The sequence below is a fragment of the Antechinus flavipes genome, chromosome 1 (genome assembly GCF_016432865.1).
Source record: "Antechinus flavipes isolate AdamAnt ecotype Samford, QLD, Australia chromosome 1, AdamAnt_v2, whole genome shotgun sequence".
In the NCBI taxonomy this organism is placed as follows: Eukaryota; Metazoa; Chordata; class Mammalia; order Dasyuromorphia; family Dasyuridae; genus Antechinus; species Antechinus flavipes.
In genome coordinates, this window is record NC_067398.1 from 296,183,260 (window position 1) to 296,204,757 (window position 21,498).

Below are 21,498 nucleotides of genomic sequence, written 5' to 3' on the forward strand. Positions count from 1 at the left end.
AGTGTTCTTTCTTTGAGTGTCTGCTTCTATTCATTCTTGATCAATTGAAACTGAATTAGCTCTCTTTATCGAAGAGATCCACTTCCATCAGAATACATTCTCAAACAGTATTGTTGTTGACGTATATAATGATCTCCTGGTTCTGCTCATTTCACTTAGCATCATCAGTTCATGTAAGTCTCGCCAGTCCTCTCCAACAGTTCTCTTGTTGCACAGGGAGAATTGCATTTCAGAAGGTAAAAATAACCCTTGAAGAAAAAAAAATGCAAACAGTTTGCTTTCATTTCCCAGTGTTCTTTCTTTGGGTGTAGCAGCTTCTGTCCATCCTTAATCAATTGAAACTGAATTAGGTCTCTTTGTCAAAGAAATCCATTTCCATCAGAATACATCTTCATACGGTATCGTTGTTGAAGTATATAATGATCTCCTGGTTCTGCTCATTTCACTTAGCATCAGTTCATGTAAGTCTCTCCAAACCTCTCTGTATTCATCTTGCTGGTCATTTCTTACAGAACAATAATATTCCATAACATTTATATATCACAATTTACCCAACCATTCTCCAATTGATGGGCATCCATTCATTTTCCAGTTTCTAGCCACTACAAACAGGGCTGCCACAAACATTTTGGCACATACAGGTTCCTTTCCCTTCTTTAGTATCTCTTTGTAGGGGCACTGAATATATTTTTAAAACATAAACTTAGTTGTGGAAATATACATTTTAGCTAAATTCTAGGTTGTTTCTCTTGTTATCCCATTCTTACCTCCATATTTAGCCTTAGTGTTTTATGTAGTAAACAAATAAACTTTAGAGGTTAGTTCTTATCCAGGTCAAACTGGTAGTTATGTTAAGGATATATTTTAATCCTTAAGCAGTCATCAAAAATAAGTGAATAAATAAACCAAATAAACCTTTATCCTCTGTAAAAAAAAAAAAAAAAAGCTTTATAATACATATCGTATTTCATTTTCTCAGCAACTTTGTGAAATTAGAAGTATACTTAAGATCATGGTTCTAAAATAAATAGGACCATGTATTCTACCTTAAATCCTTCATTTTACACCGAGAAGGTAAGGTTGCCACTGCTATATGACAAAGGTGGTCATCATTAGATGTAGGATTTGACCCCAGATTCTTTTGTTCCAGAGTTAATGTTTTCTCCACAGTACTATAAACCCTCATCATTATTCCTATTTTGCAGATGAAGAAACAGGTTCAGAGAAGTTGACTTGCCCACGGTTACATAACTAATGAGCTGAAGAATAAGAATTTATACAGATTATCTAATGCAAGTTTATTGCTCTTTATTGTACAGTAAACAGAACATGTCATTCCACTCACAGACTAACAGATCTTTCTAAGAACTCATAACCCCTAACAATTTTTTACTTAATAATTTTTTTAAAAGCCACTTGCTAGAAAGTCAGAGCAGCCCAAAGCTAAGAATTTGTAGTCCATAGTCAGACACTAACCTCAGGGAACACAGGAAGAAGCTTAGATACTTGTGCCATTCCTTACTTCAATTTAATTCATTTCAGCCAACAGTTAAATAGTATAAATTTTGTGTTAGAAACTAGAGAATATACAGATCACTGAGATGTGGCTGTGTAAAAACATTTTCTCCAAATAATCTTTGCATGATATGTTTTCAGGTCCTCACTTTAGTCTGTTATTTAGTATGAATTCCTTTCAAATCATAAATGTTATGGACCAGAACTTGAAACAAGGTGTTAACTCACTGGAAAAAGATAAAAACAATGCTTATGTACTTGTTTACACCTTTGAGAGTTCACACATTAGCTCACACTAGAGTTCACAAGTTTGGGAGATTCATAAGTCAGGATTCAGTATGAGATTTGAAAGTTACACCTCCCACAATCCCACCCTCGAAGAGGAGTCAACCTTTGAGTTTACACCTCTAAAAGAGCTTATAAAAAGGAGAGCCTCAGTCAGGAATGAGTAGAACGGAGATTCAGAGACAGCTGGAGGCTGAAGCTGGCAGAGGCAAAGGACAAGCTGCAAGAGCTCTTGAAACCAAGGAGGGAGATAGGCCTCTAAGAAAACTAACTGGGCGATTTTGGAAGAGACAATAAAAGGATTGGACTTTAACACTTGGCTGCACTTGAGGTGATTATTACTCTGAACTGAAACTAAGGCTGCCTCCAGAAGTCTCTCGCGCCCCCCCCCCCCCCGCCCCCCGCAAGAAATCTGCTCCCAGAGAACAATCATATTTTTGAAGAGAACACTGCACATAAACCCTATTTTAAACTTATTAGAGACTTAATATATCTCTTATTTATAAAAATGATGTATAAAAACTGCCCCCTATAGTGTTATTTTGCCTTACATCAAGTATTTGGTAGTTAAATACATAGGTATAAATTTAGAACTGAAAGGGACCTCAGATGCTATTGAGTCATATAGTTTTATTTTACAGACAAAACTGAGGGACCTGGAGGTTAAGTCATAGAGATAATCAGAAGCCATCACAAGTGAAATTTGAATCCTGCTTCCCTGATTGTAGAGCCAGTGTTCATTCCACTGTGCCTATCTGCCCGAGCTGCAAAAGATGGAGGCCTACATGATGGCATTGATTATGATAATAATTCACATTTATACAGCATTTTGGGATTTATAAAAGACAATATACTAGCTTTGTAATTGCTTCATGAGGTGTAGTAGTGTTGGATTTATCATCCTCATTTTTATGATGAGGAACCTGACCCTGAAAGCGGTTAAACAATTTTGAGCTAGGAAATACTGCTAGAAAATCAGTCAGATTTCAAAAGAATTTCTCTTGATTCCTAATTTTCCTAGTGGAGTTAGGAATAACATTCTTTATACCTCAACACATTGTCTTTCCATCTGAGGCAAATGTAGATTGCTTTAAATATAGCATACTCTAAGGGTACTTTTAAAACAGTCATAAGATTGTAATTATTTGCCAATATCAGCAAACAATTATATCTTCATGTTTTTTACTATTTGTAAAAAACTTTTCTGAGCCATTCACAATAGTTCAATTGTATAGTTATCCTATTTTAATTTTCTCAAAAATCTAGTACAAATATTACTAGATATGCAAATAATTCTTCATATGAATTTTTTCTGCACTTAAAAAAAGACTTTACAACTATTTGCATTTTTGTTTTGCTTCCCAGGTTATTTTTACCTTCTGAATTCAGTTCTCCCTGTGCAACAAGAGAACTGTTGGGTTCTGCATACATATATTGTATCTAGGATATACTGCAACATATTTAACATATATAGGACTGCTTGCCATCTAGGGGAGGGGATGGAGGGAGGGAGGGGAAAAATCGGAACAGAAGTGAGTGCAAGGGATAATGTTGTAAAAAATTACTCTGGCATGGATTCTGTCAATAAAAAGTTATTATAAAATAAATTAAAAAATGAATTGCAAAGAGAAAACAAACAAACAAATAAATTAAAGACTTTACAAGCAAGAAAAAGTAATATTCCTAGAATTTTCATCTGTATGGTTGGCTCTGAGAGTGCTTCAAATAATGGAGGCTAATAGTGCAGCATGTAAGAATGTCCACAGAAATGATGTGGTTCCATTCTGCTGCTGTCTAGGTCAGTTGTTTGATTCCATTCTCTTTGCCCAGTATTTATAGGAGACTGCTCTAATACCCTTTTAACTGCCATATTCACTTGAGTTTAGCCTAAAGAAAAAAAAATTATTTTCTTTTTTTTTATATAGAAATCAATTCTGTCAAATCAAATCCCAAATCAAACTGAATCTATAAGTCTATTCTCATAAAGTAAAAAATACTTTACTTCTTATAAAATAAACTATAGATTATGAATGGAAAATCAAATCAGGTAAAATGTAAAAACCTTTAAGCCTCTAGTATTTGGATTTTTCTCCCTTCCCACCTCTCACCCCCCAAAGCATAGAATTTTAGAGTTGGAATGATGGTAATCTAGCCTCTTTATTCTACAGATGAATACAGCTGAAACCAAGCAAGAAAAAGTAACTTTTTCAATTTCTCACTGATGAGGTTCAACTCAGAACAGGGAGTTGTAGGAACCCCCTTATGGTTGGCACAGGTCCTTTATAAATTAATTTATGAACTCCAAAACTTAAACTGGCAAAAGAAGTTTATTATTAGAACTGAGAAGTCGGCTTTTGCAGGCTGACTTCCTTAGTGGCAAGGACCTGACAGAAGTAAAAATCAAGCAGAGAAGTCCCGACAGGAGAGGTAAATAAGATTCTATTAGGGAAATAGGTGAGAGAGATAAAGAGGGAGTAATGCTGAAAAGAAAATGTCTTTGCAGTGGGCAGAGAGTCGCAGCTATGTCAAGGGGAGAGAGAGAGGTTCCTTGGCATAATTCCTGCTTTTGGGTCCTCTGCAAGAAATTGAACTGAAGGAAGCTTGTTATATGAGTAGCTCTTTGTGGGGGCTGTGAGCAGTTTGAGTTGGAATCTGAATAGAGAATCTTGGAATTGAATGAGTGTCTCTGGACTAATCTCTCTAACTAATCTCCCTGGATAGAAATTTCAATTTCCAGCTAAGTAGGAGTGGTCCTGGACTCAACCAGTCCCACCCAGATAACAGAATGAACCATTTTATCTTGATTCCCTGGGGCCAGTCTCTCAGGGGAGAATTTAGCATTCCCCCCAAATCCAAGAGAGAGTGTGAAAGAGAGTTTCAGGGCTCCCCTTGTCATGCACTGCTGGTTAATTATATCAAAACCAGAACTAGAACCCAGGTTTCCTAGTTTCTAGTTCCCCAAGGATAAGAAAACCACTGTTAAAGAATAGTATTTTGCCACAAAGACTTTTTCAGATTCTTTTTTCTTTTTTTTTCCCTTTACACTTAAATACAAAATAGAAAAAGAAAAAAATTACCATGTGCAAAACAGCATGAAAGGATTCAAAATATAAAGCAATAAATTTCCATTTCAAGTAAGCTATATAATAAATGATAAATAAAATACATTGTGTTCAGAGCATTCTGTCTTATCTTTGCTTCTTCCTAGATTTTCTTTTGCTCTGTTAATGTACTTTTTACTTTATTATTTTTTCCCCTTCCTCTCCCCCAACCCCACAAGATTATAATTAAGCATTGTCATATACATATACATACATGTATATGCACATGCATATATAAACATACCCATGCACATACATAATATACATATATATCTATAATCATACATATTTGTATTCATATGCAAAATATATTATGCTTGTTCCCTATTTCTCTGAAGATGGTTAACATCTTTTTTCATAAGTCCAAGTTTTCCATATTTTTCCAAATCTACCAACTCATCATTTCCTACACCATAGCGACATTTTAACCTTATACTCTTTAGTTATTTTGAATAGTTTAAAACAATATTGATTAATATTGTTGACAAATAGTTTAATTTCCCTATTCTCTTTTGATTAAATATATTTTTGATTTAATTTTGTCTGAGATCATGATTACTATCTTTTTTTAAGCAAATAAATTCCACTCCTGATCATTATTTTATGTCCAGCTCTATTTGAAATAAATAACAATAGGACAATGATTAAGTACAGGAGGTAGTAGAATCATAAAAGTAGCACCTGCTTATTTTAATTAGCTTACATTCTAATGAGGAAAATTAAACATAACAATAAGTCAAAAAAGTGAGTTGTAGGATCTTTCTTGAAGTAACCCGATCAATAACTTTGTAGTTAAGTCTTAAAGTAACAAGAGGTTTAGAGAGATTAAATGAGTAGCCTGTCATCACACAAGCAGTAAATACAAACGGATTATGAACCCATAGGTCTTCTTAATTCCAGGCCTCTACTTTATATACTGGCCATGCTCTTTCTCAACAATACAAAATAGAATTTTTAAAAAGAACAAGAAAATGCTATTGAGCAAAGATCATTTCCAGATTGGAGAATAAGAATGGGGCAATAGTGAATTAGAATAAAATAGATACCATTTGAATTTGACTTTGTGATTCCATAAGCATGGAAAGGTAAGGAGGGGTATTCCAGGTACATGGGAGAATGTAAGAAATGGTTAGGGAGGTGGGAAAGTTGCATTGTGTATTGGGAACTAAGGGGTTTGGTATGAATATAATATTGAATACTTTAAGGGGTAGATTGTAAGGTAAGGTTACAAAGGAAGCCTGATTGTGAAGAGCCTTAAATACAATCCATTAGATAATAGGAAACTATAGAAAGGTTTTGAGGAATGAAGGGACATAATTATAGCTTTAATCTGGCGTTGGTGAATATGATAAATTTTGCAGTGAGATACTAGTGGGAAAACTGTTTAATAAGCTATTATAGTAGTCACAGAGAAGGGAGAAGTAATGAGGTAGTGACTTTTTCATTATATGGTTCTGAAAAATAATCTGCTTCTGATCTTGAGTATTTGTTTACATTCTTAGCATGTCACCTGAACCCATAAGTCAAATTGTGAATGCCCAGATTTTCAGCTACAGTTAATTATTCGTGACAAAGAATAGGGGCAGATATTAAATGCCATCTCAATAAATAAGATAATTCAAAATTTATTTCCATTTGGGTTTTGGCAAGTAATATGCAATTTTTATCAATAACCCTCTTTCAAAAGTAGATTGATTTACCTAATTGTCTTAGAGATAAAATTTATATTTCCCATTGGCCTTATGGCCTTATGACCAGAAGTGATTGTTTTATCTCTCTTGCTGTCTACTTATTGAACACAGGTAACTTTTGGGTCTATAGATGTTGATGCTTAGTCAGGTATATCCACTGACTGGTCAACTTGAGAACATAGTGGACCAGCAGGCAGTGGTAAAAACGTACAGCACATAAGGGACCTCGCCATTTCCCTACTGTGGGTTAAGGAGCTTGGGATGTCAATTTTCATTTGAAAGAGATATAAATCTGGATGATTTGTAAAAGTTGGGAAAACATATATAATCATTTAAAGGGAATCATTGGAATTTTTAGCAAGAAATTTTAAGTAATGGGGTCCATCTGGAGACATTGTATATATAGATATCCCTAAAAACTCAATATAACTGAAAATGGCTTCTCCTGTGATAAGGAGTAAAATATTATTCTTTGACTATCCATAGAGTCATGTTAGGATTTTTACTTATGTCTTCTTTGTAAAGGAGTCTTTGTATTGTGAAATTCTTGACTCCAAAATATTTTATGAAAAAATGCAAAATCAAAATGTATTGTTGCTATTGAGCATTTCAGCTGTTTTTCAATCCACTTAAAGCAGAGAAGGCTATTGTTATAGCAATGACAAAGAGATTTTTAGAAGTTTATTGATATGAAGCAATTGCAAATTATATTGGACATTTATCATCGATATTTTATTCTCAAGGCTATTATTAATGAATGTAAATATATTTTTAATACATTCTCCTCCCTTTCCTATTTTCCTTTGGCTGACATTGCTATAAGGAAGTTTAAAGGTCTTTCAGTGCAGTATAAAATACTATTGACATTCTTGCCCACAAGCCGTACTTCTGAAAGTCAGAATATCTTCATGAAAGCAGTGAGGTTTTATGTCCAAAATATGCCTGTTAGAATTTACCTTCATTTTCTTCTAAAGTGTGAGACCAGATCCAAAACTCATTTCTTCTATACTTATAGACTATACTCAAAACATTGTAGATGAAAAACAACAAAATGGGTTTGGCCAAATAGTCAGATATTTCATATCACTTAGACTAAGAAATCTGGTGATTTGTTGAATTATCATTTTTCATCTCGAAGCTTTGACATTATGTCCTTTTAACTTCTATTGCTACATTTCTAGCTAAGTGGATATGAAGGGAGAGGAAAACTGTTCCCTTTACTGAAACTATGTTCCCTTTTGATCTGTGATCCCTTTTGGAATCTCCCCCCAGATAACTTATCTTTCAGGGATGCCAGACCCTTCAATTCAATTAGAAATCTTGGTCAAAAAGCACTCCTTTGAAGTATTGTTAATTCCAGCAGGAGATCTGGACCGGATACTGATAAACATCTAGGCCTGGGAACTTTGGCTTTCTGAAATCTGAAGCCTCAAGATGCCTTTTAAAGGGCAATTTCCCTAACAGGACTTTGCAGAAAGTCCAAAGCAGCTCACTAGGACTGCCTGCTGAGAAGGCATTCTCTTCTCAGTGTCAGCCTCCATTTCGCTAATAGGACTTTGCCACTAAAGAAGCCAGTCTCTATCCAACTGACTTCTTATCCAACAATAAACTTTCATTTTTGCCAGTTAATACTTCAGGTTCATGAATTCTTTTATGAAGAACCTGTGCGTCGACCATAAGGGGATTTTAACAACTCTCTGATTGCCACTAACTTCATCACCACTAACCTCATCAGATACAAAACCCTAAATAGGTCATACCTAGGCAATATGACATTCTGTAAATATCTAGTTCCTATTTTAATCTTCTCCAACTGAACAAATTACTTAGCTCAGTTGGAAAAGCTTATATGGTTTACATGGTTTTTCATGGCTTATGTCAGAATGTTTGCATAGAACTGGTTGGAATAAATCAGAGCATCTCTGAAGTCTGCAGTCCAAGATAATTTCTCTATAAATAAGAAAAAAGTTTTTTTGGGGGGTGGAGCCAAGATGGCAGAGAAGACACATGCTTCATTCTGACCTCCCTTTTACGTTTATTTACTGATTACCAAATTCAGCCTCTGAAATAGTGCTTAACTCTTAGAATCCAAGAATATTGGGAGTACAACAAATTACCAGCTGAAGATAATTTGGAAGATCATGAGAAAAGGTCTGTCTTGATCAGGTGGGAGGAGGCCAGCACATGCAAGTAGATAGAACACGAATAGTAACCCATGTTGAGCGGACTTGGGGCAGGGCACGTCTCTGAGGGTGGAGAATTTGCAGGGAGGACTCTACCACAGGTTGGCAGCTCTACTTTGGTTGCAAAACAGTAGATCAGCAGAAAAGTTACACAAACACCAAATGTAGAGTGTACCCCAAAATGCCAGAGTTTCACAGGACCTGGCCACACGTACGCAGCACCGGAGTGACTCAGTAGGGACCACAGCAGCTACCGCAGTCCACAGCTTGGGGCACTTGGGGAGAGGAGGGGAAGGAGAGCTTTGCCTAGGGCAGTCACACTTCTGAAATGCAGCCACTCTTCGCAGCCTGTTTGCAGGACAACCACTATCTGTCCCTGTTCTGTAGAGGAAGCTGAGAAGCTGCTTACCCTGAAGGTAGACCCCCAAGAGCTTTTTAAAAAATGAGTAAAAAAACAAAGTGAGCTCTCACTATAGATAGCTTCTATGCAGAATGAGAACAGATTTCCAACACTGAGGAGACTAATAGACAGTCTCCAGAAAAAAACCCACAAAGAGATAACCTGGTCCCCATCACACAAAGCTCTCCTAGAAGAAATTATAAAAGATCTTAAAAGAGAGCTAGAAGAAAAATGGGGAAAGAAAAGAGAAGCACTGCAAGGCATATAAATCATTAAAAGAAAGATTTGATAAAGTGGAAAAAGAAAACAACTTCCTGAAATGTGAAGGTAAAGAATTCCCAGGGAAACAGAATTTGTGAACTGGAAAAGATAAAGAACTCACAGGAAAGTAGGATTTGTGAGTTGCAAAAAGAAAGTAACTTATTAAAAAAAGTTAGTGAAATGGAAAGAAATTCCATAGAGCAAAACAACTCATTTAAAAACTCAATTGGACATATACAAAAAGAAGTAAAAAAAAGTTAATGAAAAAATAACTCATTAAAAATCAGAACTGAACAAATAGAAATGAATGATTCGTTGAGACATCAAGAATTAGTCAAGCAAAACCAAAATAATGAAAAAATTGAAAAAAAGTTAAATATCTACTTGGAAAAACAACAGACCCAGAAAATAGCTCTGGGAGAGATAATCTGAGGATTATTGGGCTTCCCTGAAAATTATGATGAAAAAGAGCGCCTAGACATGATTTTGCAGGAAATCATCAAAGAGAACTGCCCAGATGTAATAGAATCATAAGGTAAACTAAACATTGAAAGAATTCATCAAACACCTTCTAAAAGATACGCCAAAATGAAAACTTTAAGGAATATTGTGGCTAAATTTCAGAACTAAGGGAAAAATATTACAAGTAGCCAGAAAAAAAAAAAAAAAAAAACAATTCAAATACTGAGGAACCACAATAAGGATCACTTAGTGTGGTGAGCTTTTTCTTCTCAAAATGCAGCCAGGTGATAAAAGTTCAGATTTTTTATTATCTCCAGTATAGCCCGGTTAGCTTAGAGGCCTATCTCTCTGCTTGGTTCCAAGAGCTCTTGCCGCTTTGTCCTTTGCTTCTGCCTCTGCTTTCTTCAGCCTCCAGAGCCAGCACCACTCTTCATGTCATTCTGGTGAAATCTCGACTTGTAGCTTCTTCACTCTGAAGAACTTCCTCGACTGGCCCATTGAAGCTCTATTTATGCTCAAGAGAGGGATTGTGGGTTTTCTCCCATAGTGCTCTCTGGCCCAAAGAGCTTCACCTCCCTTGAAGCCTTGTATTAATTAGTTCTACTTAGTACCTTGTTTCAGGTTCTGCCCAAAACATCTTCTTGTAAGATTAGATCAACTCTAATTAGTTAGCAGTTAGTAAGGATTCCAACAACTTAGGATCTGGCAACTTCCACATTTAAGAATACAAGGGCCTGAAATCTGATATTCTGAAAGGCAAAAGAACTTGGAATGCAGCCAAGAATAAATTACCCAGCTAAGCTGAGCATTTTCTTCCAGGGAAGAAACAGGTGAATTCCATTTATTCCTAATGAAAAAAACAGAGCTAAACAAAAAATTTGACCTCCAAATATAGGACTCAAGCATAAATGATAAAAAGAACTCTTGAGAACTGTATTTCTATTACAGGCAAAAATAAAGAGCGCATGTGTATAATATAAAAAACAAAGGGAAGAAGAAGTGGAAAGGGGATTGTATCAGAAAAAGGAAAAAGAGGGAAATTACATCCCACAAAGAGGCAAAGGAAACCTATCATATCTGAGGGAATTAAGGGAGGAGGAGGAACATTGTGTGAATCTTACTCTCATCAGATTTCACTCAAAGAGAAAATATTAGACATATTTGGTTTACAGAGAAATTTTTCTCACCTCATTAAAAAGTGGGAGAGGAAAAGGGAAAAGGAAAAGAGTAGGCTAAATCGAAGGGAATACAGAAAAAAATAAGGGAAAGATAAGAAAAGGAGAGGGACTCAAAGGGAGTGGAAGGGATTCTAAAGAAGGGGAGCTGCATGAGGCAAGTGGTGCCCATAAATTTAATACTGAGGAGGGAATTAAGGGAGAAAAAATATAATCTGGGGATAATAATATGGCAGGAAATACAGAATTAGTAGTTTTAACTGTAAATGTAAATGGGATGAACTCTCCCATGAAACAGAGGTGGATAGCAGACTGGATCAAAAGCCAGAATCCTACAATATGTTGTTTACAGGAAACACATTTAAAGCAGTGTGATAGGTAAAAGGCTGGAGCAGAATCTATTATGCTTCAGGTAAAGTTAAAAAAAAAAAAAGCAGGGGTAGCAATCGTTATCTCAGATCAAGCAAAAGCAAAAATTGATCTAATTAAAAGAGACAAGGAAGGAAACTACATCATATTAAAGGGTAGCCTAGACAATGAAACAATATCACTACTAAACATATATGCACCAAGTGTTGTAGCATCTAAATTCCTAAAGGAGAAGTTAAGAGAGTTGCAAGAAGAAATAGACAGCAAAACTATAATAGTGGGAGATCTCAATCTTGCAGTCTCAGAATTAGATAAATCAAACCACAAAACAAATAAGAAAGAAGTTAAAGAGGTAAATAGAATATTAGAAAAGTTAGGTGTGATAGATCTTTGGAGAAAACCAAATGGAGACAGAAAGGAGTACACTTTCTTCTCAGAAGTTCATGGAACTTATACAAAAATTGACCATATATTAGGACATAAAAACCTCAAAATTAAATGCAGGAAGACAGAAATAGTATATGCATTCTTTTCAGATTATGATGCAATAAAAACTACATTCAACAAAAAGCTAGGGATAAATAGACCAAAAAGTAATTGGAAACTAAATAATCTCATCCTAAAGAATGAATGGGTGAAACAGCAAATCATAGACACAATTAATAATTTCACCCAAGAGAATGACACCAATGAGACAATGTACCAAAATTTGTTGGATGCAGCCAAACTGGTAATAAGGGAAATTTTTATATCTCTAGAGGCCTACTTGAATAAAATAGAAAAAGAGAAGATCAATGAATTGGGCTTGCAACTTAAAAAGCTAGAACAAGAGCAAATTAAAACCCCCCAATCAAATACTAAACTTGAAATTCTAAAATTAAAAATTAAAATTAAAGGAGAAATTAATAAAATTGAAAGAATGTTGAATTAATAAATAAAACTACGAGTTGATTTTATGAAAAAACCAACAAAATAGATAAAACTTTGGTAAATTTGATTAGAAAAAGGAAAGAGAAAAATCAAATTGTTAGTCTTAAAAATGAAAAGGGAGACCTTTCCACCAATGAAGAAGAAATTAGAAAAATAATCAGGAGTTATTTTGCCCAACTTTATGCCAATAAATTTGATACTCTAAATGAAATGGATGACTACTTTCAAAAATATAGGCTTCCTGTGGCAGCCCTCTTTATAGTGGCCAGAAACTGGAAACTGAGTAAATGCCCATCAATTGGAGAATGGCTGAATAAATTGTGGTATATGAATATTATGGAATGTTATTGTTCCGTAAGAAATGGCCAACAGGATGATTTCAGAAAGACCTGGAGAGAATTACATGAACTGATGCTGAGTGAAATGAGCAGGACCAGGAAATCATTATATACTTCAACAACAATACTATATGAATTGATCTCTGATGGACCTGGCAATGACATGAACCAAATCAGTTCCAATGGAGCAGTAATGAACTGAACCAGCTATACCCAGTGAAAGAACTCTGGGAGATGACTAATAACCATTACATTGAATTCCCAATCCTTATATTTTTGCCCACTTACATTTTTTATTTCTTTCACAAGCTAATTGTACAATATTTCAGAGTCTGATTCTTTTTGTACAATAAAATAATGGTTTGGACATGTATAATTATTTTGTATTTAATTTATATTTTAACATATTTAACATGTATTGATCATCCTTCCATCTAGGGAAGCGGGTGAGCGGAAAGAGGGGAAAAATTGGAACAAAAGGTTTAGCAATTGTCAATGCTGTAAAATCACCCATGCATATAACTTGTAAATAAAAAGCTATTAAAAATTTAAAAAAAGAAATAGAACAAGCTAATAATCAAATCCCTAAGAAAAAATCCCCAGGACCAGATGGATTTACATGTGAATTCTACCATACATTTAAAGAACAATTAACTCCAATGCTATATAAACTATTTGAAAAAATAGGGAATGAAGGATTCCTACCAAATTCCTTTTATGACACAGACATGGTACTGATACCTAAACCAGGTAGGTTGAAAACAGAAAGAAAATTATAGACCAATCTCCCTAATAATTATTGATGCAAAAATCTTAAATAAAATATTAGCAAATAGACTACAGAAAATCATCCCCAGGATAATACACCACAATCAAGTAGGATTTATAACAGGAATGCAGGACTGGTTCAATATTAGGAAAACTATGAGCATAATTGACTATATCAATAACCAAATTAACAAGAAACATCTGATCATCTCAATAGATGCAGAAAAAGCATTTGATAAAATCCAACATCCATTCCTAGTAAAACCATTTGAGAGTATACGAATAAGTGGACTTTTCCTTAAAATAATCAGTAGCATCTATTTAAAACAATCAATAAGCATCATATGTAATGGGGATAAACTGCAACCATTCCCAATAAGATCAGGAGTGAAACAAGGTTACCCACTATCACTGTTACTATTTAATATTTTATTAGAAATGCTAGCTTTGGCTATAAGAGTTGAGAAAAGAGATTAAAGGAATAAGAATAGGCAATGAGGACACCAAATTATCACTTTTTGCTGATGATACGATGGTATACTTAGAGAACCCCAGAGATTCTACTAAAAAGTTATTAGAAACAATCCACACCTTTAGCAAAGTTGCAGGATACAAAATCAACTCACATAAGTCATCAGCATTCTTATATATGCTAACAAAATCCAGCAGTTAGAGTTACAAAGAGAAATTCCATTTAAAGTAACTACTGATAGTATAAAATATTTGGGGATCTATCTGCCAAGGGAAAGTCAGAAACTATATGAGCAAAAGTACAAAACACTTTCCACACAAATAAAGTTAGATCTAACCAATTGGAAAAATATTAAGTGCTCTTGGATAGGGCGAGAAAATATAATAAAGATGACAATACTATCTAAACTAATCTATTTAGTGCTATACCAATCAGACTCCCAAAAAACTATTTTAGTAACCTAGCAAAAATAACAACAAAATTCATCTGGAAGAATAAAAGGTCAAGACTTTCAAGAGAACCAAAAAAAAAAAAAATCAAATGAAGGTGGCCAAGTTGTACCTGGTCTAAAATTATATTAAAAGCAGGGTCACCAAAACCATTTGGTATTGGCTAAGAAATAGACTGGTTTTTCAGTGCAATAGGTTAGGTTCAAAGGATAAAATAGTCAATAACTTTAATAATCTAGTGTTTGACAAACCCAAAGACCCCAGTTTTTGGGAAAGAATTCAGTGTTTGATAAAAACTGCTGGGAAAATTGGAAATTAGTATGGCAGAAACTAGGCATTGACCCATACTTAACACCATACACCAAGATAAGATCAAAATGGGTTCATGATCTAGGCATAAAGAATGAGATTATAAATAAATTAGAAGAACATAGGATAGTTTACTTCTCAGACTTGTGGAAGCGGAAGGAATTTGTAACCAAAGAAGAAGAGAGATCATTATTGATCAAAAATAGAAAATTTTGACTATATTAAATTAAAAAGCTTTTATACAAACAAAACTAATGCAGACAGCTTTAGAAGGAAAGCAATAAACAGGGAAAACATCTTTATAGTCAAAGGTTCTGATAAAGGCTTCATTTCCAAAATATGTAGAGAATTGACTCTAATTTATAAGAAATCAAGCCATTCTCCAATTAAATGATCAAAGGATATGAACAGACAATTTTAAGATGAAGAAATTGAAACTATTTCTAGCCATATGAAAAGATGGCTCAAAGTCATTATTAATCAGAGAAATGCAAATTAAGACAACACAGAGATACCACTACACACCTCTCAGATGGACTAAGATGACAAGAAAAGATCATGCTGAATGTTGGAGGGAATGTGGCAGAACTGGGACACTGATACTTTGTAGGTGGAATTGTCAATGTATCCAACCATTCTGGAGAGCAATTTGGAACTATGCTCAAAAAGTTATCAAAGTGTACATACCCTTTGATCTAGCAGTGTTACTACAGGGTTTATATCCCAAAGAGATCTTAAAGAAGAGAAAGGGACCTGTATGTCCAAAAATGTTTGTGGCAGTCCTTTTTTCTAATGGCTAGAAACTGGAAATTGAACGGATGCCCATCAATTGGAGAATGGCTGGGTAAATTGTGGTATATGAATGTTATGGCATATTATTGTTCTGTAAGATATGACCAGCAGGATGATTTCAGAAAGGCCTGGAGAGACTTACATGGACTAATGCTGAGTAAAATGAGCAGGACCAGGAGATCATTATGTACTTCAACAATAATACCATATGATGATCAATTCTGATGGACGTGGCTCTCTTCAACAATCAGATGAACCAAATCAATTCCGTTTGTTCAACAATGAAGAGAACCAGCTACACCTAGCGAAAGAACTATGGGAAATGAGTGTGAACACCAACATAGCATTTCCAATCCCTCTGTTTTTGTCCACTTGCATTTTTGATTTCTTTCTCAGGTTATTTTTACCTTATTTCTAAGTCAGATTTTTCTTGTGCAGCAAAATAACTGTATGGATATGTATACATATATTGTCATTAACATATACTTTAACATATTTAACATGTATTGATCCACCTGCCATCTAGGGGACTGGGTGCGGGGAAGGAGGGGAAAAGTTGGAACAAGGTTTTGCAAGAGTCAATGCTGAAAAATTACCCATTCATATATCTTGTAAATAAAAAGCTATAAACAAAGTAAACATTTAAAAAAAGAAAGAAGTTTTGAAAACATTTATATTGAATGAGAATAAATTACTTGTGTAGTTTGTTTTCCATTTTGATCAAGTCAGTCAATCATTGAACTTTGGGTGATATTATATTTATCTTCCTGTTTGGTAATGTTACATGACAATAGCGAGTATGTTCTATACTGATTAACTATGGATACCTTTAAGCCATGTGACATAGTGAAGAAAGCACTGAGGAAGGCAGAGGATTTGGATACTCCATCTTCCATTTTCTTACTTTTGCAGAGCTTGTTTGCCTTGCCAGACATGACCTCCTTTTTCACCTCTGCCTCATATAATCCCTAGTTTACCTCAAAGTTCAGTTCAAGTACTAAGTCCTGTAGGAAGATTCTCCTTTTCTATACACTTACAAATTTTCTCCCCTTTAATTTCTTTGTATTTCATTTTCTGTGTACATATTGTTGCTTCTTTCTTCCCTCATAAGAATGTAAGACTCTGAGGACCAGAGACTTAATTTTTTTGTCTTTGTAGACCCAGTATCTGACACAGTATCAACCACCATAATAGGTATTTAAATATGCTTATTGAATGAATGAGTAAAAGGAGGATATAAACTACATCAGTTGTGTAAAAGTCAACTAGAAATAAATCGCTGCATATTGAATTAGAAAACCACAAATTAATATTATCTACCTTGTGCCATATTTTTATTTACTTATTTTGTAAAGCTTTTCCCCCTTTTTTTTTTTAATCTGATTCAGACTGCATTTGGGCGTTCTGAACTAGATTACTTTTAATGACCACTTACAGCTCTGTGATCCTATGATCATAAATCCCAGTGGCTGAAGATCCTGAATGCTTTTCTATCAAAAGTGTTTTAAGAAGCACTCTTAATGTGCTTTTTCTACCTAGTGTTTAATGTTTTGCTATCTTTTCCTGACAGGTCTATATCAGAATAAAGGATGATGAATGGAATGTATATAGAAGATATGCAGAATTCAGGAGTTTGCATCACAAGTTACAGAACAAATATCCTCAAGTGAGAGCCTACAGTTTTCCACCTAAAAAGGCCATTGGAAATAAGGTACCCTATCAGGAAGAGCAAATTGCCATTTTTGTTTGTGTCATTCAGTTAATCTACATTTTAATACTGTATTCTGACTTTAAGAGATAAAATTTGTCAAAGGAAGAAAATAGTTTTGGTAAATTCTGATTTTTCCCATTTTGGGAATTAATCTGTAGACACTTCTTTACCAAATTTATCATGGCAATCTATGATTAGAGTTAATCATAATTAAGTTCTTTCATGTGTAATACAGTATTTGTTATCCTGCATTACAGTACAACAATTGATTGATTGAAATTCAAGAAATGATTGAAGATAACAGTGTTAGCTACTGATTTGCATCTAATATTAAATTGTGTTTTATCAGTATTTCACATATTAAAATCAGATTAGAAAACAAATTTAATTATAATATAGCAAATACCAAAGAAAGAAAGCATATTTCTCTATCAAATACTTTTTAGTCTCTGATCAAATAAATCATTTTTATCTGTTAAGAAAATTTGCATTCTTTTTTTCTTCCCCTTGAGGCAATTGGGATTAACTGACTTGCCCAGGGTCATGCAACTAGGAAATATGAAGTGTCTGAGGCTAGATTTGAACTCAGGTCCTCCTGACTTCAGGGGTTGTGCTCTATTTACTGCACCACCTAGATGCCCTCTGTTAAGAAAGTATGGAATTAGACCCATAAAAATGTGAAATTTGAAAATTCTGTAAGATAATTTTCATTTGGCAACACCATGAGAGAGTAAAATATTTCTTTAAAAAGAGAAAAAGTTGTATAAACTTCATTTTTAGACTATGACAAATCTTGGGATCCTTCCAGAATTTCTCTAAATGCTTTAAAATTGTAACCTGCTTAACCAGTAATAGGACAAATCTATTATATGTCATGTTTCTTAAAAATAAGATTATTATTCTGTAACTATTAGAGAGGCAGACTGACTTAATAGATACAGAAGTAGCCTCAAAGTCAGGAAGACCTGTATTCACATCCTACATCTTATACATATGTAATGTCTTTGTGACCCTAGGCCTAATACTTAACCTTTTAGTGCTACAGTCAACTTTCTAAGACAGAATTTCTATTTTTTAATTTTTTAAAAATTTTTCTAGGTTTTATTTTTGTTTTGAAAGCATCCTGATTTTCGTTTTTAGCACATTATTCCATTATATAATATAACACAATGTGGTCAGTCAGTTGATGGCAATGCCCTCAATTACTAATTCTTTGTCACTGTAAAAACGTATTTCTGTAAATTTTTTGCATATATTGATGCTTTTCCTTTTTTTGTTAATTTCTTTGAGCTATAAAACAAATAGTGCTATTGCTAGTTGCAAGGATATACATAGTTTTATAGCCCTTTGCACTTAGTGCCAAATTAATTGTCCAGAGTGGCTTAATTTACAAGTCCACCAACAGTGTATCATTATTCCAATTTTCCCACACCCTCTCCAACATAAGCAATTTTGATTTCATGTCATATTAGCCAATCTTGTATGTACGACGTGGTACCTTAGAGTTGTTTGAATTCAGTATTTCCTTAGTCAGTAGTGATTCCCCTTTTTATGAGTATAAATAATTTATATTTTTTCATCTGAAAACTGCTGGTTCATATACTTTGAACATTTATCAACTAGGGAGGGGCTAATATTCCTACAAGTTTGACTCAGTTCTCTGTATATTTAAAAAAGAAGCCTTTATCAAACAACTTCACAGTTATGATTATTAACTCTTTCCCTCCTTTTTAGTTTTACTCTGTCTTCTCTTGTTACTTCTCAAAAGTTCTTTGCTTATGACCAATACCTCCTCCAATCTTCCCTTCTTTCTTTATTGATCTCCTCCCCTTCTCTTATCTCCTTCCCTTCCTACTTTCCTGTAGAATAAAATGTTTCCATACCCAATTTAGTGATGATTTTTTTCTTTTATTTTTTATTTTTTAATTATTTCTTCTTAATACACATTGCTTTTATGAATCATGTTGGAAGAGAAAAATCATAGCAAAATCAAAGCCAAAAAAACAAAAGAAAAGAAAAAAATTATGAGAGAGGGAAAAAAAAAAACAGAAAAAAGAAGTGAACATAGGGTATATTGATTTACATTTAATCTCTATAATTCTTTTTCTGAATCCAGATGGCATTTTCTGTCCAAAGTCTATTGGGATTCTTCTGGATTACTGAATCACTGAGAAGAATCAAGTTTTTTATAATTGATCATTGCATATTCTTGCTGTAATTGTATACTGTATATTCCTGGTTCTATTTGTTTTGCTCAGCATCAATTATGTCAATCTTTCCAGGTCTTTCTAAAATTGGATTATTCATCATAGAACAATAATATTCCTTATCTTTATACCACAACTTATTTAGCACTCCCTAATTGATGGGCATTGACTCCTTTTCCAATTCTTTGCTATCACAAAAAGAGCTGCTACATACATTTTTGCACATGTTGGTCTTTTTCCCTTCTTTATGATTTCCTTGGATTATAGACCCAGTTATGGCACTGCTGTGTCAAAGGATATGCACTGTTTGATAGACCTTTAGGCATAGTTCTAGATTGCTCTGCAGAATGGGTGGATCATTTCACCACTCCTCCAACAGTGCATTAGTGTCCCAGTTTTCCCACATCCCACATTATCATTATCTTTTCCTGTCATTTAAGCTAATCTGAGAGGTGTGATGAGGTGATACTTCAGAGTTGTTTTAATTTGCATTTCTCTAATTAATAGTGATTTAGAGCATTTTTTTCATGTAACTATAGATAGCTTTAATTTTGTCATCTAAAAATTATTTGTTCATATCTTTGACCATTTATCAATTGGGGAATAACTCATATTCTTTTAAATTTGACACAGTTCTTTATATAGTTTAGAAAAGAGACTTTTATCAGAAATACTGTCTGTAAAGATTTTTTCCAGCTTTGTACTTCCCTTTTAATCTTGTTTCTTTTGGTTTTGTTTTATGCAGAAACTTTTTAATTTAGTGTTATCAAAGTTGTTCAATTTGTCTTTTATAATATTTTCTAATTCTTTGGTGTTAAACTCCTCCCTTCTCCAAAAATCTGATAGGTAAATTATCCCTTGTTCTTCTAGTATTTTTTTTTTTTTAATGTTATCATCCTTTATGCCCAAATCGTGTACCCATTTTGACCTTATTTTGGCATGGGATGTGAGATGGTCTATGCCAAGTTTCTGAAATAGCATTTTCTAATTTTCCCAGCAATTTTTATCAAATAGTAAGTTCTTATTCCAAAGCCAGAGTATGGGGCTTTATGAAATATTAGGTTACTATAAGCCTTGATTGTTGTATTTTATATATCTAGTCTGTTCCACTGATTTACCACTCTATTTCTTAACCAATAGCAAATGGTTTTGATGACTGCTGCTTTATAATATAGTTTTAGGTTTGCTAAGCTATCCTTTGTGTTTTTTTATTAATTTCCTTGATATTCTTGACCTTTTGTTCTTCCAGATGAATTTTGTTATTTTTTCTAGTTCTATAAAATAATTTTTTGTCAGTTTGCTTGGTATGGCACTGAACAAGTACACAATCAATTTAGGCAGAATTGTCCTTTTTATTATATTAGCTCAGCCTACCCCATAGCAATTAATATTTTTCCAGGTGTTTAGCTCTAATTTTATTTGTGTGAGAAGGGTTTTGTAATTGTGTTCAATATATTTCTACCATGTTTAATACATATTGGAGTACTTGCCATGTAGGGGAGGGGATGTGATGAGAGCAGAGATTGGAACAAAGGGTTTTGCAAGGGCTAATGTGTAATGTCTGGACTGGCTCTCTGAAGAATCTCAGGATCATCCCGAGTCCTTGATCTTAGTGGAGGAGTGAAGGAGGCAGGACAGCCGCAATGCGGCTGGTCAAAGATGGGGTCCAGAGTCTGGAGTCTGGCATCTTCTTTTATATCTGTAGCTGAGAGAGCTAGTTGTCCCAGCCCTTAAATACTTTAGTAAGATTACATCACTACAACCATTATATACTAACTACTAAGTATATGCTTAGCTATAAATACCTTGTTGACCTAGATTTAAGTACACTTTTTCAGAGTTCCATCCCTCTACACTAAGGTTGAAGAATTGTCCATTCATATATTTTGAAAAGTAAAAAGCTTTAATAAAGAAAAAAAAAAAAAGTAATTGTGTTCATATAGTTCTTGGGTTTGTCTTGATAGGTAGACCCTCAAATATTTTATTCTGTCCACAGTTATTTTAAATGGAATTTTTCTTTTACTGATGGGCTTTGTCAATAATATACTGAAATGCTGATGATTTAGGTGGGTTTATTTTA

At 34.0% G+C, this 21,498-nt stretch overlaps 1 protein-coding gene across 2 annotated transcripts in view; it reads left to right on the forward strand.

Moving 5' to 3' along the window:
- The window catches only part of SNX29 (sorting nexin 29), a 692,162-nt gene that overhangs the window by 542,672 nt on the left and 127,992 nt on the right, over positions 1-21,498 (forward strand). For both annotated transcript variants that reach the window (XM_051962973.1, XM_051962964.1), the window contains exon 19: positions 17,071-17,211. In XM_051962973.1, the coding sequence (XP_051818933.1) occupies positions 17,071-17,211 (141 nt within the window). The remainder of the gene's footprint in view (positions 1-17,070; positions 17,212-21,498) is intronic.